General features: G+C 40.3%; 2 protein-coding genes across 2 annotated transcripts; one reads left to right on the plus strand and one right to left on the minus strand.

The window, feature by feature from the left end:
- Positions 1-2,114: 2,114 nt before the first annotated feature.
- LOC135478070 (uncharacterized) lies at positions 2,115-6,291 on the plus strand. The gene is made up of 7 exons (XM_064758336.1): positions 2,115-2,248; positions 2,571-2,590; positions 3,134-3,266; positions 3,749-3,771; positions 4,598-4,730; positions 5,783-5,799; positions 6,077-6,291. Exons 1-7 carry the CDS (start codon positions 2,131-2,133, stop codon positions 6,200-6,202), a joined length of 570 nt encoding a protein of 189 aa, XP_064614406.1. The 5' UTR covers positions 2,115-2,130; the 3' UTR covers positions 6,203-6,291.
- A 3,419-nt stretch (positions 6,292-9,710) lies between these two features.
- Positions 9,711-13,149, minus strand: LOC135478197 (putative ankyrin repeat protein RF_0381). The gene is made up of 2 exons (XM_064758469.1): positions 11,764-13,149; positions 9,711-11,539 (listed from the first exon to the last, which is right to left on the minus strand). The coding sequence occupies exons 1-2, from the start codon at positions 13,052-13,054 to the stop codon at positions 9,711-9,713; spliced, it is 3,120 nt and encodes a 1,039-aa protein (XP_064614539.1). The 5' UTR covers positions 13,055-13,149.
- Positions 13,150-18,926: the final 5,777 nt, after the last annotated feature.

Raw genomic sequence — 18,926 nt, forward strand, 5'->3', positions numbered from 1 at the left:
TTCTGTATGAGCGTGAATTTAGACGAAGTTAAAGTGGCCTGGGATATGGGCCTATGTGCCCTATTCACGTAATATTATCTCTGAAAACACAATTTAGAGGCCCAGAGAAAATTTTTCATTCTAAATTAATTCTAAAATTTGTCTTCCTATTGCGCTAGTCTTCCATCCCGTCGGGGATTATGGTCAACAGAGAAGTAAGTGAGAACTTCGCCATAAATCATTGTAGGCTACATGTACAGGTCAACCATTCTTTCCTAAAAATATTTCACCCTGAACATATTTAGCGGTCAACAAGTTTAGGAATGCGCTTAGATAAAAGCCGAAGCCAAATATATATTTAGATTCTAAATACGTACATGTTTGGATGTCAGGACTGGTTAGGATAGCAAACGTGGAAGACACTAAACACGTTCGAACATGTTCTGGTCTGTCGTGCTTTAGTTGAGAATGCGTTTCTTAACCTGTTTAACGCATATTTAACAAGTTGACGGGACGTTTATTTCTAAACGCTCTTTTTGCATTGTGTATGAACAACTAAGTGACATGCGCTGTATGAACAATCAAGTGACATGCGCTGACGGGACGTTTATTTCTAAACGCTCTTTTTGCATTGTGTATGAACAACTAAATGACGCGCTGTATGAGGAACTGCGTCACACGCAGTGTATGAGGAACTAAGTGACACGCGCTGTATGAGGAACTAAGTAATACGCGCTGTATGAGGAACTGAATGACACGCGCTCTATATAAACATTTTCAGCTGTAAAATCTGTTTATTACTTATAAAACAACTGTTAAGATAGTAGGTGTTGTAGTCGTGCCCTAACTAAACACTAGAAGAATAATCTCATCTACGTCAGCCGATATCTGAAAATTACGCTTGCTATACTGTAATGATTCCCCCATCCTTTCCTTCCATTGAAGACTTTTGTTTGCAGTAGTTTGATTAATCTTACAGTAAATAATCCGACAAAAGCTGTAAAGCACAGAATAATGATAATATGTCATTCATTCCCTCAAAGTTATGCATGATCTTAAGCCATAATCATTCATTCATTCATTCATTCATTCAAAATCACGCATGACGTTAAAGCTACAATCCTTCATTCATTCAAAGTCACACACGTCATTAGGTCATAATCATTCATTCAATCTCGTGTGACGTTAAGCCATAATCATTCATTCATTCATTCATTCAAAATCACGCATGACGTTAAAGCTACAATCCTTCATTCATTCAAAGTCACACACGTCATTAGGTCATAATCATTCATTCAATCTCGTGTGACGTTAAGCCATAATCATTCATTCATTCATTCAAAAGTTCGCATGAATGAGTGGTTAATCCATAATCATTCATTCAAAATCTCGCATGACGTTAAGCCATAACCCATTCATTCTTTCAAAGTTTCGCATGACGTTAAGCCATAATCATTCGTTCATTCAAAGTTAGCATGACGTTAAGCCATAATCGCCCATTCATTCAAAGTCAGCATAACTTTAAGCCATAATCATTCGTTCATTCAAAGTTAGCATGACGTTAAGCCATAATCGCCCATTCATTCAAAGTCTCGCATGACGTTAAGCCATAACCCATTCATTCTTTCAAAGTTCCGCATGACGTTAAGCCATAATCATTCGTTCATTCAAAGTTAGCATGACGTTAAGCCATAATCGCCCATTCATTCAAAGTCAGCATAACTTTAAGCCATAATCATTCGTTCATTCAAAGTTAGCATGACGTTAAGCCATAATCGCCCATTCATTCAAAGTCAACATGACGTTAAGCCATGATCATTCGTTCATTCAAAGTCAGCATGACGTTAAGCCACAATCGCCCATTCATTCAAAGCCACCCATGGTGTTAGATGTTGGTTAGAAGGTGGTGAATACATGCTTACCTAAGCAGAACATTATAAAACAGGAATCTAAACAGGGTGCGTGTACACTGTGCACATAAATAAAGAAAAGTGCTTTCGATTCCCAGAACGAATTATGCAGTTGGTAGACATATACTGTATATAGTACACTTTTCATCACATTATTAACAGCATGTTTACTGCTTGTTTGTATTTCACGTGCTTATTGGTTTCTATCCTATGTTTACAGTTGCATCTCAATATATGCCCAATGGTGCTTTGCGCGGCCCCAGGCCCGTGTGACCAACCTTACAAATTGTCAACGACCATGTGGCAGGGGAAGGAGTGTCCGGGGTGCTCTTATTGTCCTTCCAAAACAGACAAAACACGTAAATCTTATTTTTTATTTGATTGTTGTATATATCAAATATTTCATTTGTAAATATCATAATATTACTTAAAATACTGTGGCGATCAGTTTTTTTATATCAAAAAATGGCTTGATTCTCGTTGATGGAAAACTGCAAATAAATTAATTTGCTAGAGTATAAAGTAAAACATAAATACATATCCCTAATATGCCCAAGGATAAAAAGTCTGAAGTTAGAGTGATTCAAAATAACATTTAACTGATATATAACGATTAATATGTTAAAATATGTATTTTGGTATTCAACATACAGTCATCTTTTGTTGTTTGTGCATACACAGGTGAAGTTATTGAGGTCAAGGTACGTGCAATCTTCTTTTCCTTCCTCATTCTATCCAAGGCAGATTAATGAGTAAAGTTTGATGAGTAAAGATTCGAGCAAACAATAAACTCCTAGACTTTCATTTTGGTAACTTATGGTATACTAGTATGTAAATAAAAAAAAAATGAGTTTTTAATTTTTGTTTGCAAATTTTTGTCTCCCCCTTTTTGGTTATCTAAACAGAACCCATATGTTTGGTAAATTTTAGCACATTTGCCGATGGAAGTTGTCTTGGAACTTTTCAGACGAAATACATGTCTTACGCAACATATTTGACAGGTCAACACACCCACACTCTCTATCTGTTGATTGGATTCAGTCGAGTGGAATTATTTATTAACTATTTGCTTGATGTTTAGCGTTCATGGATGTAAAATAAAGCGCGGGTGAAACCGCCACCCTTCTCCAGGTATCTGACAAAACCCATGACTTAAACCACAACGTTTTACACTTACCAGTCCCTCTATCATCAGACGTTAACCTCCTTTTCTCAGAACAGCTCATGTTAACTTTTTTCTTCAGCCGATGTGCCCCATGGCGAAGTGTCGTGCCCCAGGTCCCTGTGACCGACCCTACAGCATGAGTTACATAGAGATAGGGGGAATGAAGTGCCCGATGTGCCCCTTCTGCGAAAGGAACCAACTTAAACCACAGCGTAAGGAAGTATTTTATTCAGAGAAAGATATATATATACTAAACCATTTACAAATAGTAATTATGCCGGATCTTGTGTCTTGTAATTGTTCACCTGTCACCACCTGGCGTTTGGAGACAATTAAATTCTTCAAGTATGTCTGACAGAAGGTACAACTGTACATTGTACAATAAATTTCCTCTGTTGTTTTATCTCATTGCATCCTGAGTGAGATTTTTCTATTCAAAGTGTTGAAAAACTCTAGATAATAACCGCACTAAGCAAACAGTACATGAAAACATTTCCTCTGTTGTTTTATCTCATTGCATCCTGAGTGAGATTTCTCCATTCAAAGTGTTGAAAAACTCTAGATAATAACCGCACTAAGCAAACAGTACATGAAAACAACTTATACCTCTTCGGGATTTCTTTGCTTGTTTCAAGAACAGCCTGAAATTTATCGACAAATATTTTTGTATCTTTTTTCGCGATTTGTGTTTCAGGCGAAGTCCTCAACCCGGGCCTGGTGAGTTATATCTTTGAGAACCTTCAAATGAGCTGCTAAACACATTACTGCTATTCCAGTCGTTTATTTAATATTTATTTAACATCATTATCAAGAATTTTTCACTCATAGGATGACGGTTAATAATATTGGTGTAGGGAATCGGAGTGCCCGGAATAAACCACTAATCTTTGGCGATTTTATTACTACTTTCACACTTGCACACTATTTTGGAGAAAGGCACGTGGCTTTTAAGGAATGTACATAAACGACAAAAGCTGTCCCAAGATCGACGGCATGGATAAGCTATTTCAGAAGGTAGATGTAATTTCATCTTTATATTCACTTAAGACTGGCTGTACTCGACCACTAAGAATCCCGTGCAATTTTAATTGAATTGTTGCTCAAACGATTCAGATACACATGTATCTACTGAGCGTATCACATTACTGCTAGGTTAGAATCGCCATAATAACTGGTGGATATTTGATGAACTTTATTTCCCGAAATGTTTGCATTAATGACACAACCGTTACCCTCATTCTTGATGGAGTCAGGTCAACACCCAGATTTCCCGCGACTGCTCGACACGTGATGGATGTACCGATCTCCCAGAATGTTCGAAAAAGCCTTCCTTCAGACCAGCAATAATTTTATATGGCCATCTTCCATAAATAAAGAGAGGGGGGGGGGGGATTCTCATAAGTTTCATTTACACGCATATATCATAGTTGCTATGCTAACGCTAAATGACGGTAAAACTAGACCCTCTTCATGAATCTCTGTATATCTAACGTCTGTTTCCTGTCTTCCATCTCCTGTCTTCTGTCTCACCATGCTGGTTAAGATTCACTTGGAAATTTGCCCCATTCCAATGTGCGTAGCGCCAGGACCATGTGACCACCCGTACAGCATGTCCTATGTGACAGTTGGCGACAAGAAATGCCCCATGTGTGCGTACTGCAAAAAAGACACCAAACGTAAGTAAAAAAAAACAACTCAATAGTAAAACTTTTATTAACAGTTCAGAAGCTTCACGCAGATAATGTTACCGCACCAAGCTTAGCTGATACCTCTATAATGCCCCACATGAGCAAAATTGAAAAGCAAAACAAGCCTGATTTGTGCAAGAAAGCTTGAAGCAAGCAGTAATTTCGTCATGCGTCCCTGGGCAATATTTATCCCAGATGACGGTTTGTTTTCTCATTTTGACACTTACCTACTATATGTGTTTATTTGCATTTTATATTTACTTACACACTAAAAACACTAAAAAGGTTTCATCTATGTTACGCTTAATACAAGTATCCTGGTGTGTACAGATAACAACTGTGTATAGTAATTAAAGAGAAGTGTTTTTATAGTAAAAAATAAAATAGTAAAAATGTGAAATGTTTACAAAATGATGCGGTGAACGTGTTTATTTTGTAAACATGTCACATGTTTAGTGTAGTAAATACATTAGACACTTTTACATCAGTTTGTTACATTTAATGACATAAAGTCATATTCACTTGACCATCATACTCGTTACAGCGCATGCGCCGTTCTCTACGCTCGCTTTACAACGCTGTCACCACTGGGCAAACTTGACCACTGGAGCCTGTGTAACACAAGTAGGCTTGTTAGGCTTAGCCTCGAAACATTGTCCTCGCGCTGAACTATTTGTTCAGCATTCATCATGAGAATTGTTTCAGGTGCTGGTTAGAATCAAGTTGTGAATACTTTAGATGAAGAGAATGCATGTGTATAAAATATTATTAGAAACAAAGGTGGAGACAGAGTTTTTTTTTCTGACATCACTTTCTGCCGCATCATCGCGATCCCAGTAACCTCGGCGTAGCTCAAGATTTCTATACAAATTTTGCTAGTAGCGGCAGGGATGGAAAGCATGCGCTGTAAGAAGTATACCGGACTATTTGTGGACCTGATCACAGATCTATTGTATTTGAAGTTTATTACATGTTTTGTACCCTCTAGATCCAACTTAATGCGTGAAGGCCACTAAATTCAGAATCTGTTCTGTTTACAGGCGAGGTGATCACTTCTGTAAGTTTTTTTTTATTATTTATACCTATCATGTCTTATCCCTTTAAGATATTAAGAACAGAGTTTTCTGCCAACAGTTTCATTTTAATCGACCCCTCGTTGATAAAGCAGTCCATAGTGTCTGAAAGCTTTCACAGTTTAACACCGAAACTCACCGATTAAAAACGTGCACATTTCTTTCAGGATGTATGAATCAGTATTAAACCAAACTTTTCTGGGTGTCCGACATATTTTCAGCAAAAGACGGAGAAATTGTGTGTTTATTGTTTGTTTTCAGCCACGCACCTGCCCTCTTCTCCCTTGTTTACCCCTAATTGACTGCGCTCAAACCCAAAGCACGACTTACCAGTTTGAAGGCCGCTCTTGCCCAGGATGCCCAGTCTGTACCCAGCCCAAACAGTAAATGCTTCAATGTGGCATCATTGATTAGCTCAGACTTAATCAGTGGCTTTTTGGATTAAAAAAAGGATGGAGGATGCAGTCTTCAATAAAACTCAGTTGTATCCAATAGAAATGGTGTGTTTCTCATCACTCACTTGAGCGATCTTTAAGTTTTCTGATCCATATATTACCTGATTCTCACCCGGACCAGGTAAAAGTTTAAAACGACGTCCAAGGCTGCTGATCGACAAGGTTTTATCTTTTTTCTATGTATAAATAAATACCTACTAAGAATGTCCCTCAACTCTCTTCATATCGTGATTCTAAATCCATCGAAGTTTTGTAAACAGGGGCTTCCGTGACAGAGTGGTTAGCATGCCAGCGCAGCATATGCCTCTGGTGCCTCTCAACAAAAGTGGTCGCTGTGAGTTCAAGTGCAGCTCAGGACGGCTTCTTCTTCGGTCGGACGTGGGAAAGTCTTGCAGCAACATGTACAAATTATCGTCGGTCTTCCACATCTTGAAGTTTATTCAGCTTACGCTTGGTCTCCCACATTTTGATGTTTGTTTATACAGCTTACCATCAGTTTTTCACGTGGCAATGTTTGTTTATACAACTTACACTCATTCTCCCGCATATTGATGTTTGTTTATACAGCTTACGCTCGGTTTTCCGCTTCTTGATGTTTGTTTATACAACTTACCCTCGTTCTCCCGCATCTTGATGTTTGTTTTTACAGCTTACGCTCGTTCTCCCGAATCTTGATGTTTATTTATACAGCTTACGCTCGGTCTCCCGCATCTTGACGTTTGTTTATACAGCTTACCCTCGTTCTCCCGCATCTTGATGTTTGTTTATACAGCTTACACTCGGTCTCCCGCATCTTGATGTTTGTTTTTACAGCTTACCCTCGTTCTCCCGCATCTTGATGTTTGTTTATACGGCTTACGCTCGGTCTCCCGTATCTTGATGTTTGTTTATACAGCTTACGCTCGGTCTCCCGCATCTTGATGTTTGTTTTTACAGCTTACCCTCGTTCTCCCGCATCTTGATGTTTGTTTATACAGCTTACGCTCGGTCTCCCGCATCTTGATGTTTGTTTATGCAGCTTACGCTCGGTCTCCCGCATCTTGATGTTTGTTTTTACAGCTTACGCTCGTTCTCCTGCATCTTGATGTTTGTTTATTCAGCTTACTCTCGATCTTCCATATCTTGATGTTTGCTTATCAATTTTGTTGGAGATTAAGACCACTCTGAACGCTGCTGATATCATGACAAATGTAGGCTACACATCGGTGTGTGGCTGTAAAGTAAGACCTTGCATTTTAACACACTATTGCCTTTCGGTGTTCAGTTAAAGCAAAAATCACACGTACTATGCAATGGATACAATTCCGGCCTCCGCGGCAAAGGACTCCTTACAACTAGACAGCTCAGTGCATCAGTGAGGTGTAATTTTTTCCATGCAGAAAAACAAGTAAAGCTTATATCAATATGAAGTACAGTTACTGGACAACATGTGTGTGAAAAAAAAATAGAGTGATGCAATTTATACTTTTGTTTCATCAAAAGACAAAAGTAGGGTCCAAGCCATAGTTTGCTATTTTAGGCGTTTTCCTTCGGGAATTGCCTTCATAATTAAAATATGATTACGTCATCCGAAATCATTTCCACATATTTGGTCTCTAGTTAGGGAATAGTAAGCCATAGCGTATAGGTTCACCCAGTCATATTTTTATACACCAAAACAAAAAATGAAATAATTTGGATGTTCAGAGGAACTCTACATTCACCATAATATTTCATGGCTTTTAAAGCATTGTTAGCTTAAAAAGGTTGTGTCGAATAGGATAACGAGTTCGATTCGTATAACTGGATACGTGTTTTTCAGTACTTACAGTGAACAGAAAGTCAGTCACTAAAGCTGAATTTATTAATAACGCCGTATTCAAGAAATGTTCTGAAAATATTAAAAAAATTCTACACCGTTTATCAACAAAGTAAATAGCAAACTATCGTCAGTAACTAGCCACTTATTTGGGAACGCCATTTTGCCATGTGATAGCTATCTAGAGTGACGTCACAAAACCTAGGAGCTCTGCCGTACCATCAGTACTTAACAATGAGACAATACAAACGAAAAACCCATGATACCCAAGCAAAGAATATCAGCTCTGTTCCGTGTTCCAGGGGCGACGTTTCTTTTAGTTTGGCGCTCGGTCAGGGCGATGTTCGTGAAAACAAGCGTCGTGTTTTAGCGATCCTGTTCACCTTCGTCATGCATGGGTGTAATCATTTGCCTAGCTGGCTGTACCGACTTCAGGGAATTTACCGAACATAGCACAACCTTTTGATTGATAACAGACTCTTTATTCAGATTTTGGGAAGATATTTTCGTAATAAATCTGGTAAGGAAAAATAATGCGAGTAGTCGTTTTCAGTTCCCTGCTCATAAGTGTGTGGTTCAAAATGCATCACTGTAACACTTCAACTGACCGCAAATTCCAAAATATTGCATCAATATATGTCTATCCACTATAAGAAATCGCACTGACAATGGAGAGCTAATATGTTTTTTGACGTGACCGCCAATTATCACGTGACGCTTTCAGCGCTGGTGATTGGCCATGTTCATAAGGGCTTCTACAACCCGGCTACTCGGAGTGAATTCCGTCAGTGCCATATCCCCAATGCTGAATTTCATCTTCTCGGCTTTCAAAACTTTATAGAATTTTTAGATATATTTTTTTTGATAACTGTGTCCTAATTTATTTTTTCTGTGTATATATAATGGCAGACTTCATGTTCACTTTAACAAAGTGAGGTAATGGAGAGGGGGGTGGAGGATAACTTGAACCACACAAGAAATTCTTTTTTTTATTTCTTCATATACTGTCAAGCTATATTTTCATGTAAATCTATACAGATTCTTCCAGTAGAAGCTCAACGCTATTTACTTCGACTATATAACAGTATATCGTACAACTACATAGAGAACAGAGGCATTTGTTTATCAGTTTAACTTCGTAATAAGTGTCTATCAAAGACACTGTCATATATTCACGGCATACTTCGCAAGACAAAATTTGTTTCAAATACCAACATTAGACGGAAAAGATTTTTATCCTATGCATTTAACGGCATGCAGTAGGCTGATTGTTAGCAAAGAATATTTTAACTTCCCCTCTTTCATCGGCTACACGTGTTATATAACAAGTACAACCGCATTCAGGGGAAGCCCATGCGTCATTTCGCCAACGGCTGGGAGCGATTTCCCATCTAGTTGCAAGGGGTCCCTTCAAGAAGAACTAGTGAAATCAGTATTCATCAAACAATAGATTTATTAATTAGATAGGGGAAAAACTTTTTCAACAAAAAGAAACATTTATATATATATATATATATATATATATATATATATATATATATATATATATATATATATATATATATATATATATATATATATATATATATATACTGTTCATCATATATAAGTGTAAACATATAAAGTACACGTAAAGAAAACTTTATCTAAATGTGTACTTTCCAATGTCATTGTTAACATCTTCAAAGCGGGGACAAAGTATCAACTCTCTCTCTGCTACAGACAGAGGGAGATTTAGGGCCTTTGAAGCATTATTTTCTCTTTTTGGGTGGGAGTCTAAATCTTGTCTGATAACTTCGTGTCCACGTTCAGTGGCCAACAATGATGCGTCCTTCCCACTGGCCGTGAGACGCGTTACGTCACTACCTGCTCGAAGTAAGATGTCTACCACATCTGGTCTGCCGATAATAGCGGCCATGTGCAGAGCTGTGACGTCCTGCTCTTCTTCAAACCTAGCCGCTGTACGATCGATATCTGGAGTGTGAAGAACAAGCAAGGAGAGAAACATTTTCTGAGAATTACACACTACTGTGTGCAACAGGTCTCTCCCAGTCGGCTCCCTGTATTCCAGTGCCTTTCTCACGGAGGCGCCCGCTGCCAGGAGAGTGAGAGCGGCACTATGTCTTTTCTCCGCCACAGCCAGATAAAATGGCGTTCTGCCAAGAGAGTCCATGGCGTTAATGTGAGCAAGTTTTAAGGAGAGAATCGTACTGAAACAGATTTCGCTAGAACGCAAAAGTGCATAGTGGAGCAAATTTCCATACACTGTTAATTCCGAGTTCAAAGGAAGTATTATATCAACCCCTTGTGCAAACTCGGAGAAAATCCGAATCATTTCTTCATCAGCTGATTTCAGAACTTCCGCCCATGCCTTTGTATCGTGAATATCGCAGCCTAATTCGATAAGCCGCCGCACGATTGTTGGGCTTCGTTTTTGGACTGCTACACGTAGCAAACTGTCGCCACTTCCGTTGGTTACCACTTGGTTCTCCCAATACTTCAAAATTAACTTCGCGCACGCGTCATTGTCACCATTTAGAGCCGTATACAGAATAGTGTTCCCATCGCAGTCCGCTGATGTGAAATCACATACAGAACATCGTAACTGCTCGGACAAGCCTTGGATATCAGCAGCCCTGATATGTCGCTCCATGTCCCGAGACAGCTTCAGCAGGGTCTCCAGGTTTCTGGTGTCCCGGTTACCCGTGGATAAATGTTGGACTATTTTGTGTAAAACTGTTTTTCCGTCAGCAGCTTTCCTGTTTATGTCCGCCCCGTAATTCAACAGAAGATTCAGGCGACCTGATACAAACTGTGTATTGACCAAGGTCTCTAGCGGAAATGTGAGAGGTGCCGTGATATCATCTCCACTCACAGCATTAGGGTCAGCACCGCATTTTAACAACTCCTTGGTAATATCCAGCGGTGATTGGCGCTTCAGTGCCTCCACCAAAGGCGTGCTGCGGTCCCTACCTGCAATATTGGTGCTACTTCCGGCCCACAGCAATAATCTGACATCATCCCACTCGCGATTGCAAATAGACATATGTAGCCCTGTCGTGGACATATGTAGCCGTGACTCGAAGCGACTGTTGACGTCGGCGCCATTGGCCAACAATAGTTCGACGACAGCTTTTTCCTTCTCTATTAGGGCCAAATGTAAGGCAGTCACATCTGTCAATTTACTGCGCTTATTGAAACCCCACTGACACCTCGCTTCTATATCTGCCCCTGCCAGAAGCAGATGAGTGACTGTGGGTAGGCGGCCCATCGAACAGGCCAGGTGTAATGGCGTCACCTTCTCCTCATCCGCCATGTTGACGTCACCTCCCGCCAAGAGGAGGCCCTCGATGAGGGGGATGTGTCCACCGCGCGCTGCCAAATGTAGCGATGTCTGACCTCGCCTGTTTGTTAGATTCACGACCAATGGATCGCAGTCATTAATGTGGCTCATAAATGACAGGTGTAAATCTGGAAAAAAACTGAAACATTATTATTCCATTATCAAAACAGCATGAAATAATCGCAAGTTGAACTGCTTTTCAACGTAACAGGCCTCAAATTATTTTCATTTCAGAAGCTCGTATTAATTATCGATATTTTTACATTATCCATGTAAAATTCAGAATTCCTTTCTAACACAACAAATGAACATGATGCAGACTTCTACCAACAATCCTACCGGTCAGACTTACCTCCCTTCCTAATAGGCCACTCACATGCAGAATTGACCAGGAGGAGGGCTTGAGCGGCTGCAATGTTGTTGTGCTCAGTGGCAGTGTGAAGAGCGGAGTAGCCGAATTCATTCCTACATGTCGTGTCCACGCCGTGAACGACAAGAAGGGAGAGAACTGGGAAAGCTAAGTGGTCTGCAACCGCTAGATGGAGCAGCTCATCGATTGGTTGATCGGGATCAAGACACTTGAACAGCATGGTCATGACATGGACATATCTATGAGAGGCCGCTAAACGAATGACCACGTTTCCTGCGTCGTTCCGTGTGATATCATCGGGGGTGCTCAGTGAGTCCGATGCTTCATATGGCCGTTCATGATCACTGCAGATATCGAACACCACGGGCTCCGTGATTCTCAGTTTTCCTCTGTCACGCAGATATTGGACCTTGGCATTCAACAGTTCCTGCCACAGGTCAGTTTGACCTCTAACAGCTGCCTCCACCAGAGGATTACTTTCCCGATGTTCCCACAACTCTAACTTAGTCCGGGATAGCAGAACATTCATTGTATCAAAGTGTCCACGTTGGTATGCTAGTACCAAAGCTGACTTGTCTGGCATTCCGGATGCGGTGAGTGTCCGGATATTCGGATCTGCTCCATGAAGGAGTAAAAACTCTACGATGTCCGTACGTCCTTCATCCGCCGCCACGTGCAGAGCTGTATATCCGGCCTTTTCATCCACCGTGACGCGGTGGTTGACGTCACTTCCTGTTGCCACGAGGTACCGCACCATCTGGTATTGGTTGTTAGCTACGGCTAAGGAAAGTGGAGAGACGCGGTTAGTGACGGCGTCCTTTATTATCGCTCTTCGGGATAAAAGTTCAAAGACGTCCACATCTCCGTTTAGAGATGCTATATGCATGGGTCCAAGGCGCTCTCGGGTGTACATCCATGCGTTAACTGGTACGTTGTCAGCGAGTTGAAGTGGGTCGCTATCGTGGTCAAGGAGCTCCTGAACAAGGTCACTTTCCCTCAAGACGGTTGCTAGGTGAAGAGGGGCCAATCCGTTTCCGAATTCTAGGTTACACTTTACACTAAGGTCACTCTTGGCCATCAGTAGTTTCGCTGATGGAAGCTGTCGGTGAAGGATTGCCTGGAGCAGCGGCGTCATGTTGTTGTTGTCCTGAATGTTAACGTTAGCGCCAGAACGTAAGACCAGGCGGACGACACTGAGATGGCCATGTATACAGGCCACGTGTAGTGGTGTGAGACCGTGCATGTCGCGGATGTTTACTACCGATGTGTTCATGCTGACAATCACGTTGCACAGGTAGGTATGGTTTCGCTGTGCAGCGAGATGAAGGCCTGTTCGGTCAGATGGCCCTGAGTCCTCTCCCCCTGGAAAAGTCTTCGCGCAAACGTCTGCACCACGGTCTGTCAACAGGTTGAAAGCCGACGTGTGACCAAGCGCACATGCCACGTGGATGGGAGATAATCCTTTATACTGGCCAGAAGGCGCCACCGTGTCAACATCAAATCCTTCGTCCATTAGAAACCTCATTATCGTACAGTTATTAAAGGCTGTAGCCACTGTTAAAGCCGGAGTTCCGTCCCTTGAGTGGAGATATTCGGGATCCAGAAGGCCCTTACGGGATGCTTGCTGAAGGCTCCGGATGTCGTCGGATATCACCGATCTAACGGGACCGACTTCGTCTGGGTTTGTGAAAACATTCAAGAAGAAAAAATTAATCATCAGAAGTAATACAGGTGAGGGTTAGGCTAAAATCTGTAGAGCTAATGAACTGTCAAAACGTACAAAGATAACTGATTAAATCATTGATTGTAACGTTGCTAGTTAGAAACTTAGTGTTCTCCTAAGCAAAAAATTGTGTCCAAAAAACCCCAAAATATCACAGGAAAGGAAAGCGAAGTGATCCAGAAACGAGTAATAATTCTTTACTCCTAATAATAGTGTAATATAATGATGGAGTAGTTAGAATACATTGTGAATAACTAAGATTCCATGGTTTGGCAGAAGTTCCATTTAAGCAGCATTATCAACTTCCTGGTGGTAAGATTGGCCTCTTACAACGAGATAGGATAGTCGTATGAAATTGTCGAAAGAAATGTTTAATCCTAAGAGTGCAAGAGAAAAAGGGAAAGAGAATAACAGAATAAAATGAAAGATGTCACGACTTGTAGCCATTTTTCCCTGAAGGGAATAAAATTATAAGAATAAGATTAAAGGGCATCGTCGACAGGAGAGTATTTTGGCGGAACGAACTGTAAGGCTTCCGTCAAAAGCAGTATTGTAGAGTTATTAGTAAACAACCCAATTCTTGGCCTTATAACAAAACACTTACTTAGTAACGAAAACGAAGGTAACACCGATATGCACCCCAAATCCTTCCTTGGCGTTACACTCTTTGAAGACCACTGTTTTTCAGATGTGTCATCACTTCCTGTTGATGCTGATTGGCCAGCATCTTCCTCAGTGTTCTCTCCCGGGTAAACAGTGCATTCGCAACTAAAATGAAAGAATTATCGGGGTAAAATCAGAATCATCCTCGTGGGTAGGCGGTAGAGACATGGCTGGGAACAAACAAGCTAGAGCCCAAAATACATGCATATAAACCGAAAACAATGAGTAGCATACAATCCTGTAAATATCACGCAAACGTCTAGAAATCATACAAATCTGTAGATATCATGCAAACCTCTAGATCTCATACAAACCTCTTGATGCCATACACACCTCTAGATACCATACAAACCTCTAGATGTCTTACAGATCTCTAGATATTTTAGATATTATACAAACCTCTAGATAGCATATTATACAAGATATCATACAAACCTCTAGAAATCACACAAACATCTAGAAATCACACAATCCTCTAGATATTGTACAAACCTCTAGACCTCATACAAACCTCTAAACCTCTAAAGTTAGGGCTTTAACCATTTGAACGTATGGATTCTAAGACACTATTACACTGGACCAGGACGAGTGCTAAGGCAGCTCCGGTTACAGGGCCAGCGAGAGCCCTGGGAACAAAGGGCGACAAATGTAAAGTTACAGAAAATGCTGCACTGCAAATACATGTAGTGGGATTCTAGTCTGTTTCTTTAAGCCAGTTACCTATATTAAGCTCTGTGTAAAATTAGTTATACTCGATACCAAAATCGCCATTCCTTTATAGTGACACGTAATACCACAAGCTCTATACATTGATATGTTGGACGTCCATATTATTACAACGAAAATACAGTTTAAAAAATCGAGGCAATGCGTTTTTGCATCAGAAACCGAGTTTATGCAGTTTAACATTATGAATTAGATAAAGTGTTCACTTCATTTTCTTTGCAAGAATATGGACTTTCAACATACCAATATGTACAGCTTATCTTGTTACGTGTCACTGACTAAAGGTATTTATGGGAGGGAGTATGACAGATTTTACGCATAATTGAGAATAGGCGATTGGCTAACATAAGCAGACTATAGTTGAAGACAGAACCGCCATGGGTACAAACAGAACCCGTTCTAAGTAAACACAGTTAACTACTAGTAATGAAAACACAAAACCAATCGGCAAATCAACACGCACAACCGCCAAGGCAAAAAGTACCTTTAGAATTACCGTTATTACCAACTGAAACCGTTCCAGTTAAACAAGTCAGGCAATGTTGTAAAACGATAATCTGATAGGAGCAGAAACACAAGACCGCAGCTAGTAGAGGAGCAGTTAATAATTTGAAAACCGATACCGGTATATTAAATTAATCAATTAGTTAGTTAATGAATGAAATAATAAATAAATACAGTAAGAAACGGTTATACTCACAGCTTAAATCGAAGTCTTCTCGACATGGTGGATGGAAAATTCCTTCAAATCTCCAATGACCTAGAGTGCACACATGAAATATTTTATGGGGATTTTTCACACTAAATATGAAACACTTTCTCACGCGCAAGTAAAATCCAAGATTTCAACTTTAAACTTCTACTTTATATTAAGGTTGTTATCGGATTCGAACTCTGTATCCACGACGCCAAGCAGCATTAACATCGTTAATGATCCGTCGGTGACGACCCGTCAAGGCCAGAAAATACCAGGTGAATACGTGTGTCACAAGTTATGCTAAGCATACATAGAATTATAGCGATATGTCACCGGATATGTTACCAGGTATGAACTTGGTGGGCGTATGATAAACTAGAACATCTTTATGCACATTACATTTGCTAATGTAATATTATTTAAATGATATAGCTCAAGTGTACATCGATTTGAGAAACACCTTAAAATCGATGGCAGTTATCCACATAAATTTGTAAGTAAGCATACTCGTGAAAACACAGCCTAGTTTATGACAGTTTTAAATTGCATTTTCCATGTACCGGTATGTGATTTAACTGATGACAGTTACATATAAATGATATTATTATTATTATTATTATTACTACTACATAAACATTTTATTAACTCACAACTTTTACATTTGTACTTTACGTCATATTCATTAATGTGTCACGCGGTCACGTTTTGCGATATTCTATTTCACACGGAGAAACCGTCATACGTGACCAGCTACGTGACAATCTTCCTGACGTAACGTTGCAGCACATCCAACGAAACGTCGATTTGAACACGAGAACATACTTGGTCACATGACTGTGAAGGGAAAATGCCCGTTAAGGGGGGTATTAATTACTCTCTACAAACGATTGTGTACCAACGAGTACATCCATAATGACTTGTGTACTAGTGGTACGGTACACAGTTTGTGTACTTTTGCGACAATACTGTGTACTACACAGTAGGCTTTAAAGAGTACAGTGAACATGTGTTTCACCTCGCGTCCTGTGAAGACCAGGGTTGTACCTGAACTAAACTACGGATCCCAGACCTGCATATCAGGCCGTTATTCAGAGGTGTTGTGCAAGAGTGACGCGCGCGCCAAAAATAAACATTAAGTTGGCAGTGCATGGATGACTTCATGGCTTCGCGTGAATCATTCAGAGGGGCGCATCAGTCATAGCTTAATACGAATGTATGTATATATACCAGTCTTTATAGAAGAACCGGTAAGTGTATGATAATCTCAGGGCCACCGTGGGAGGGACTCAGTGTGGTTAGGAGTTTTCTACACTTGCTTCGGTAAACGTCTTATGAAACCAGAACGAGCGAACTGAAGAAATAAAGAGTGGCTTCAACAGCCTGTAACACACACGACGTCACTTCCATCTTCATCGGATATATATATATATATATATATATATATATATATATATATATATATATATATATATATATATATATATATATATATATATATATATATTTTAAATTCATATTTATTCTAATTTTGGTAAGAATATGCTTTTACCATTGAGCCGTAGTTGTTGTTGACACATTTATAGCCTGTCTTTAAACAACAGGGATTCTCATTCAGAGAGAGTATTCTGTAGCACTAATCATTAAGGGACATATACACATAGCTTACACTGAAATTTACTTTTTTTTCATTCTGATTTTTATTTCCCTGTCTGTGGTGTACCCGTTATTTTTTTCTTCAAAAACGAAAAGAGGTATTGAGGTGTAGTGTAAACGTTATTAACCTGATGTCCGATGTAGGCGAAATGGAAACTGGGTTATGATTGTACCTCATATGTCAAGTACTGTTTACAGTATACCGTAGAAGGAGAGGATTATGACTGTAGTCACAATTTTCATGTACTATATACAGTGCACTGTATGGGGAGAGAACCATGACTATGCACACTTCCTTGTACTGTATACAGTATACTATAGGGAGAGAGCAATGAGTATGCACACTTCCATGTACTGTATACATTCCACTGTATGGGGAGAGAGCAATGAGTATGCACACTTCCATGTACTGTATACAATGCACTGTATGGGGAGAGAGCCCACTTCCATGTACTGTATACAATGCACTGTATCGGGAAAGAGAAATAAGTATGCACACTTCCATGTACTGTATACAGTGCACTCTATAGGGAGAGAGCAATGAGTATGCACACTTCCATGTACTGTATACATTTCACTGTATGGGGAGAGAGCAATGAACATGCACACCTCCATGCGATGTATACAGTGCACTGTCCGGGGAGAGGACTACGACTTAAGCCAAACTTCCAATTAACGTATACGTATACTGTACTTGAAGAGGACTTTGACTGTTGCTACAATGCGATGTAATGTGTAAAATATACTGCACGTTGAGAGGAATACGACTCTAGGCACACTTCCATGTACTGTGTACATTATACTGTACTGAGAGAAGACTACGCCTCTAAGCACACCTCCATGTAACGTCTACAGTGTACTGTTCTGGGTAAGGAATAAGGATCTAGGCACACTCCCATGTAATGTATACAGTATACTGTACGGGGAGAAAACTATCACCGTAGCCACACTTTCATGCACTGTATGCAGCATACTGTATGGGGATATGGGGGTATATGACTTTAGGCACACTTCCGTGTAGTGCATACAGTATATTGCACGGGGAGAGGACTATGTCTAGCTAATCATCCATATACTGTATACAGTGTACTGTACGTGGAGAGGACTATATCTGTAGCCACACCTCCATGTACTGTATACAGTATACTGCACAGGGAGAGGACTGTGTAACCACGCTTCCAAGAACTGTGTGCAATTTACTGCACAGGGAGAGGACTATGTCTGTAACCACACATCCGTGTCCTATACACAGTATACTGCACGGAGAGAGAACTATGTATGTAACTCCATCTCCATGTACTGTATACAGTAAACTGCACAGGGACGGGACTATGTCGCAATACTGTTATGTACTGTATACAGTATACTGCATGATCCCGTTTCACTATGTGTGCGTGTATCTAATGTTACGCGCACGTGACTACAGTGGAGACGCGACACCTACAACAATGGCTGCCATGGTAACTATTCCACCATGTAAATCTACATACGTTATACCAATCGGCCGCTGGCTGAAGTCACGTAGCAGAGGCCTCCGTACACTTACAGCCTGGGGTATGGGTGTATAAGTCCTTAACAGTGATAATAGAGCGGCCATCTGATATACTTACAGCCTATATTTCGGCTACCCACGCTGATCCACAGTCAGTGTAGGACGTGTTATTAAGCATGTCTAATGTTGAC

Source organism: Liolophura sinensis, chromosome 11 (genome assembly GCF_032854445.1).
Source record: "Liolophura sinensis isolate JHLJ2023 chromosome 11, CUHK_Ljap_v2, whole genome shotgun sequence".
In the NCBI taxonomy this organism is placed as follows: Eukaryota; Metazoa; Mollusca; class Polyplacophora; order Chitonida; family Chitonidae; genus Liolophura; species Liolophura sinensis.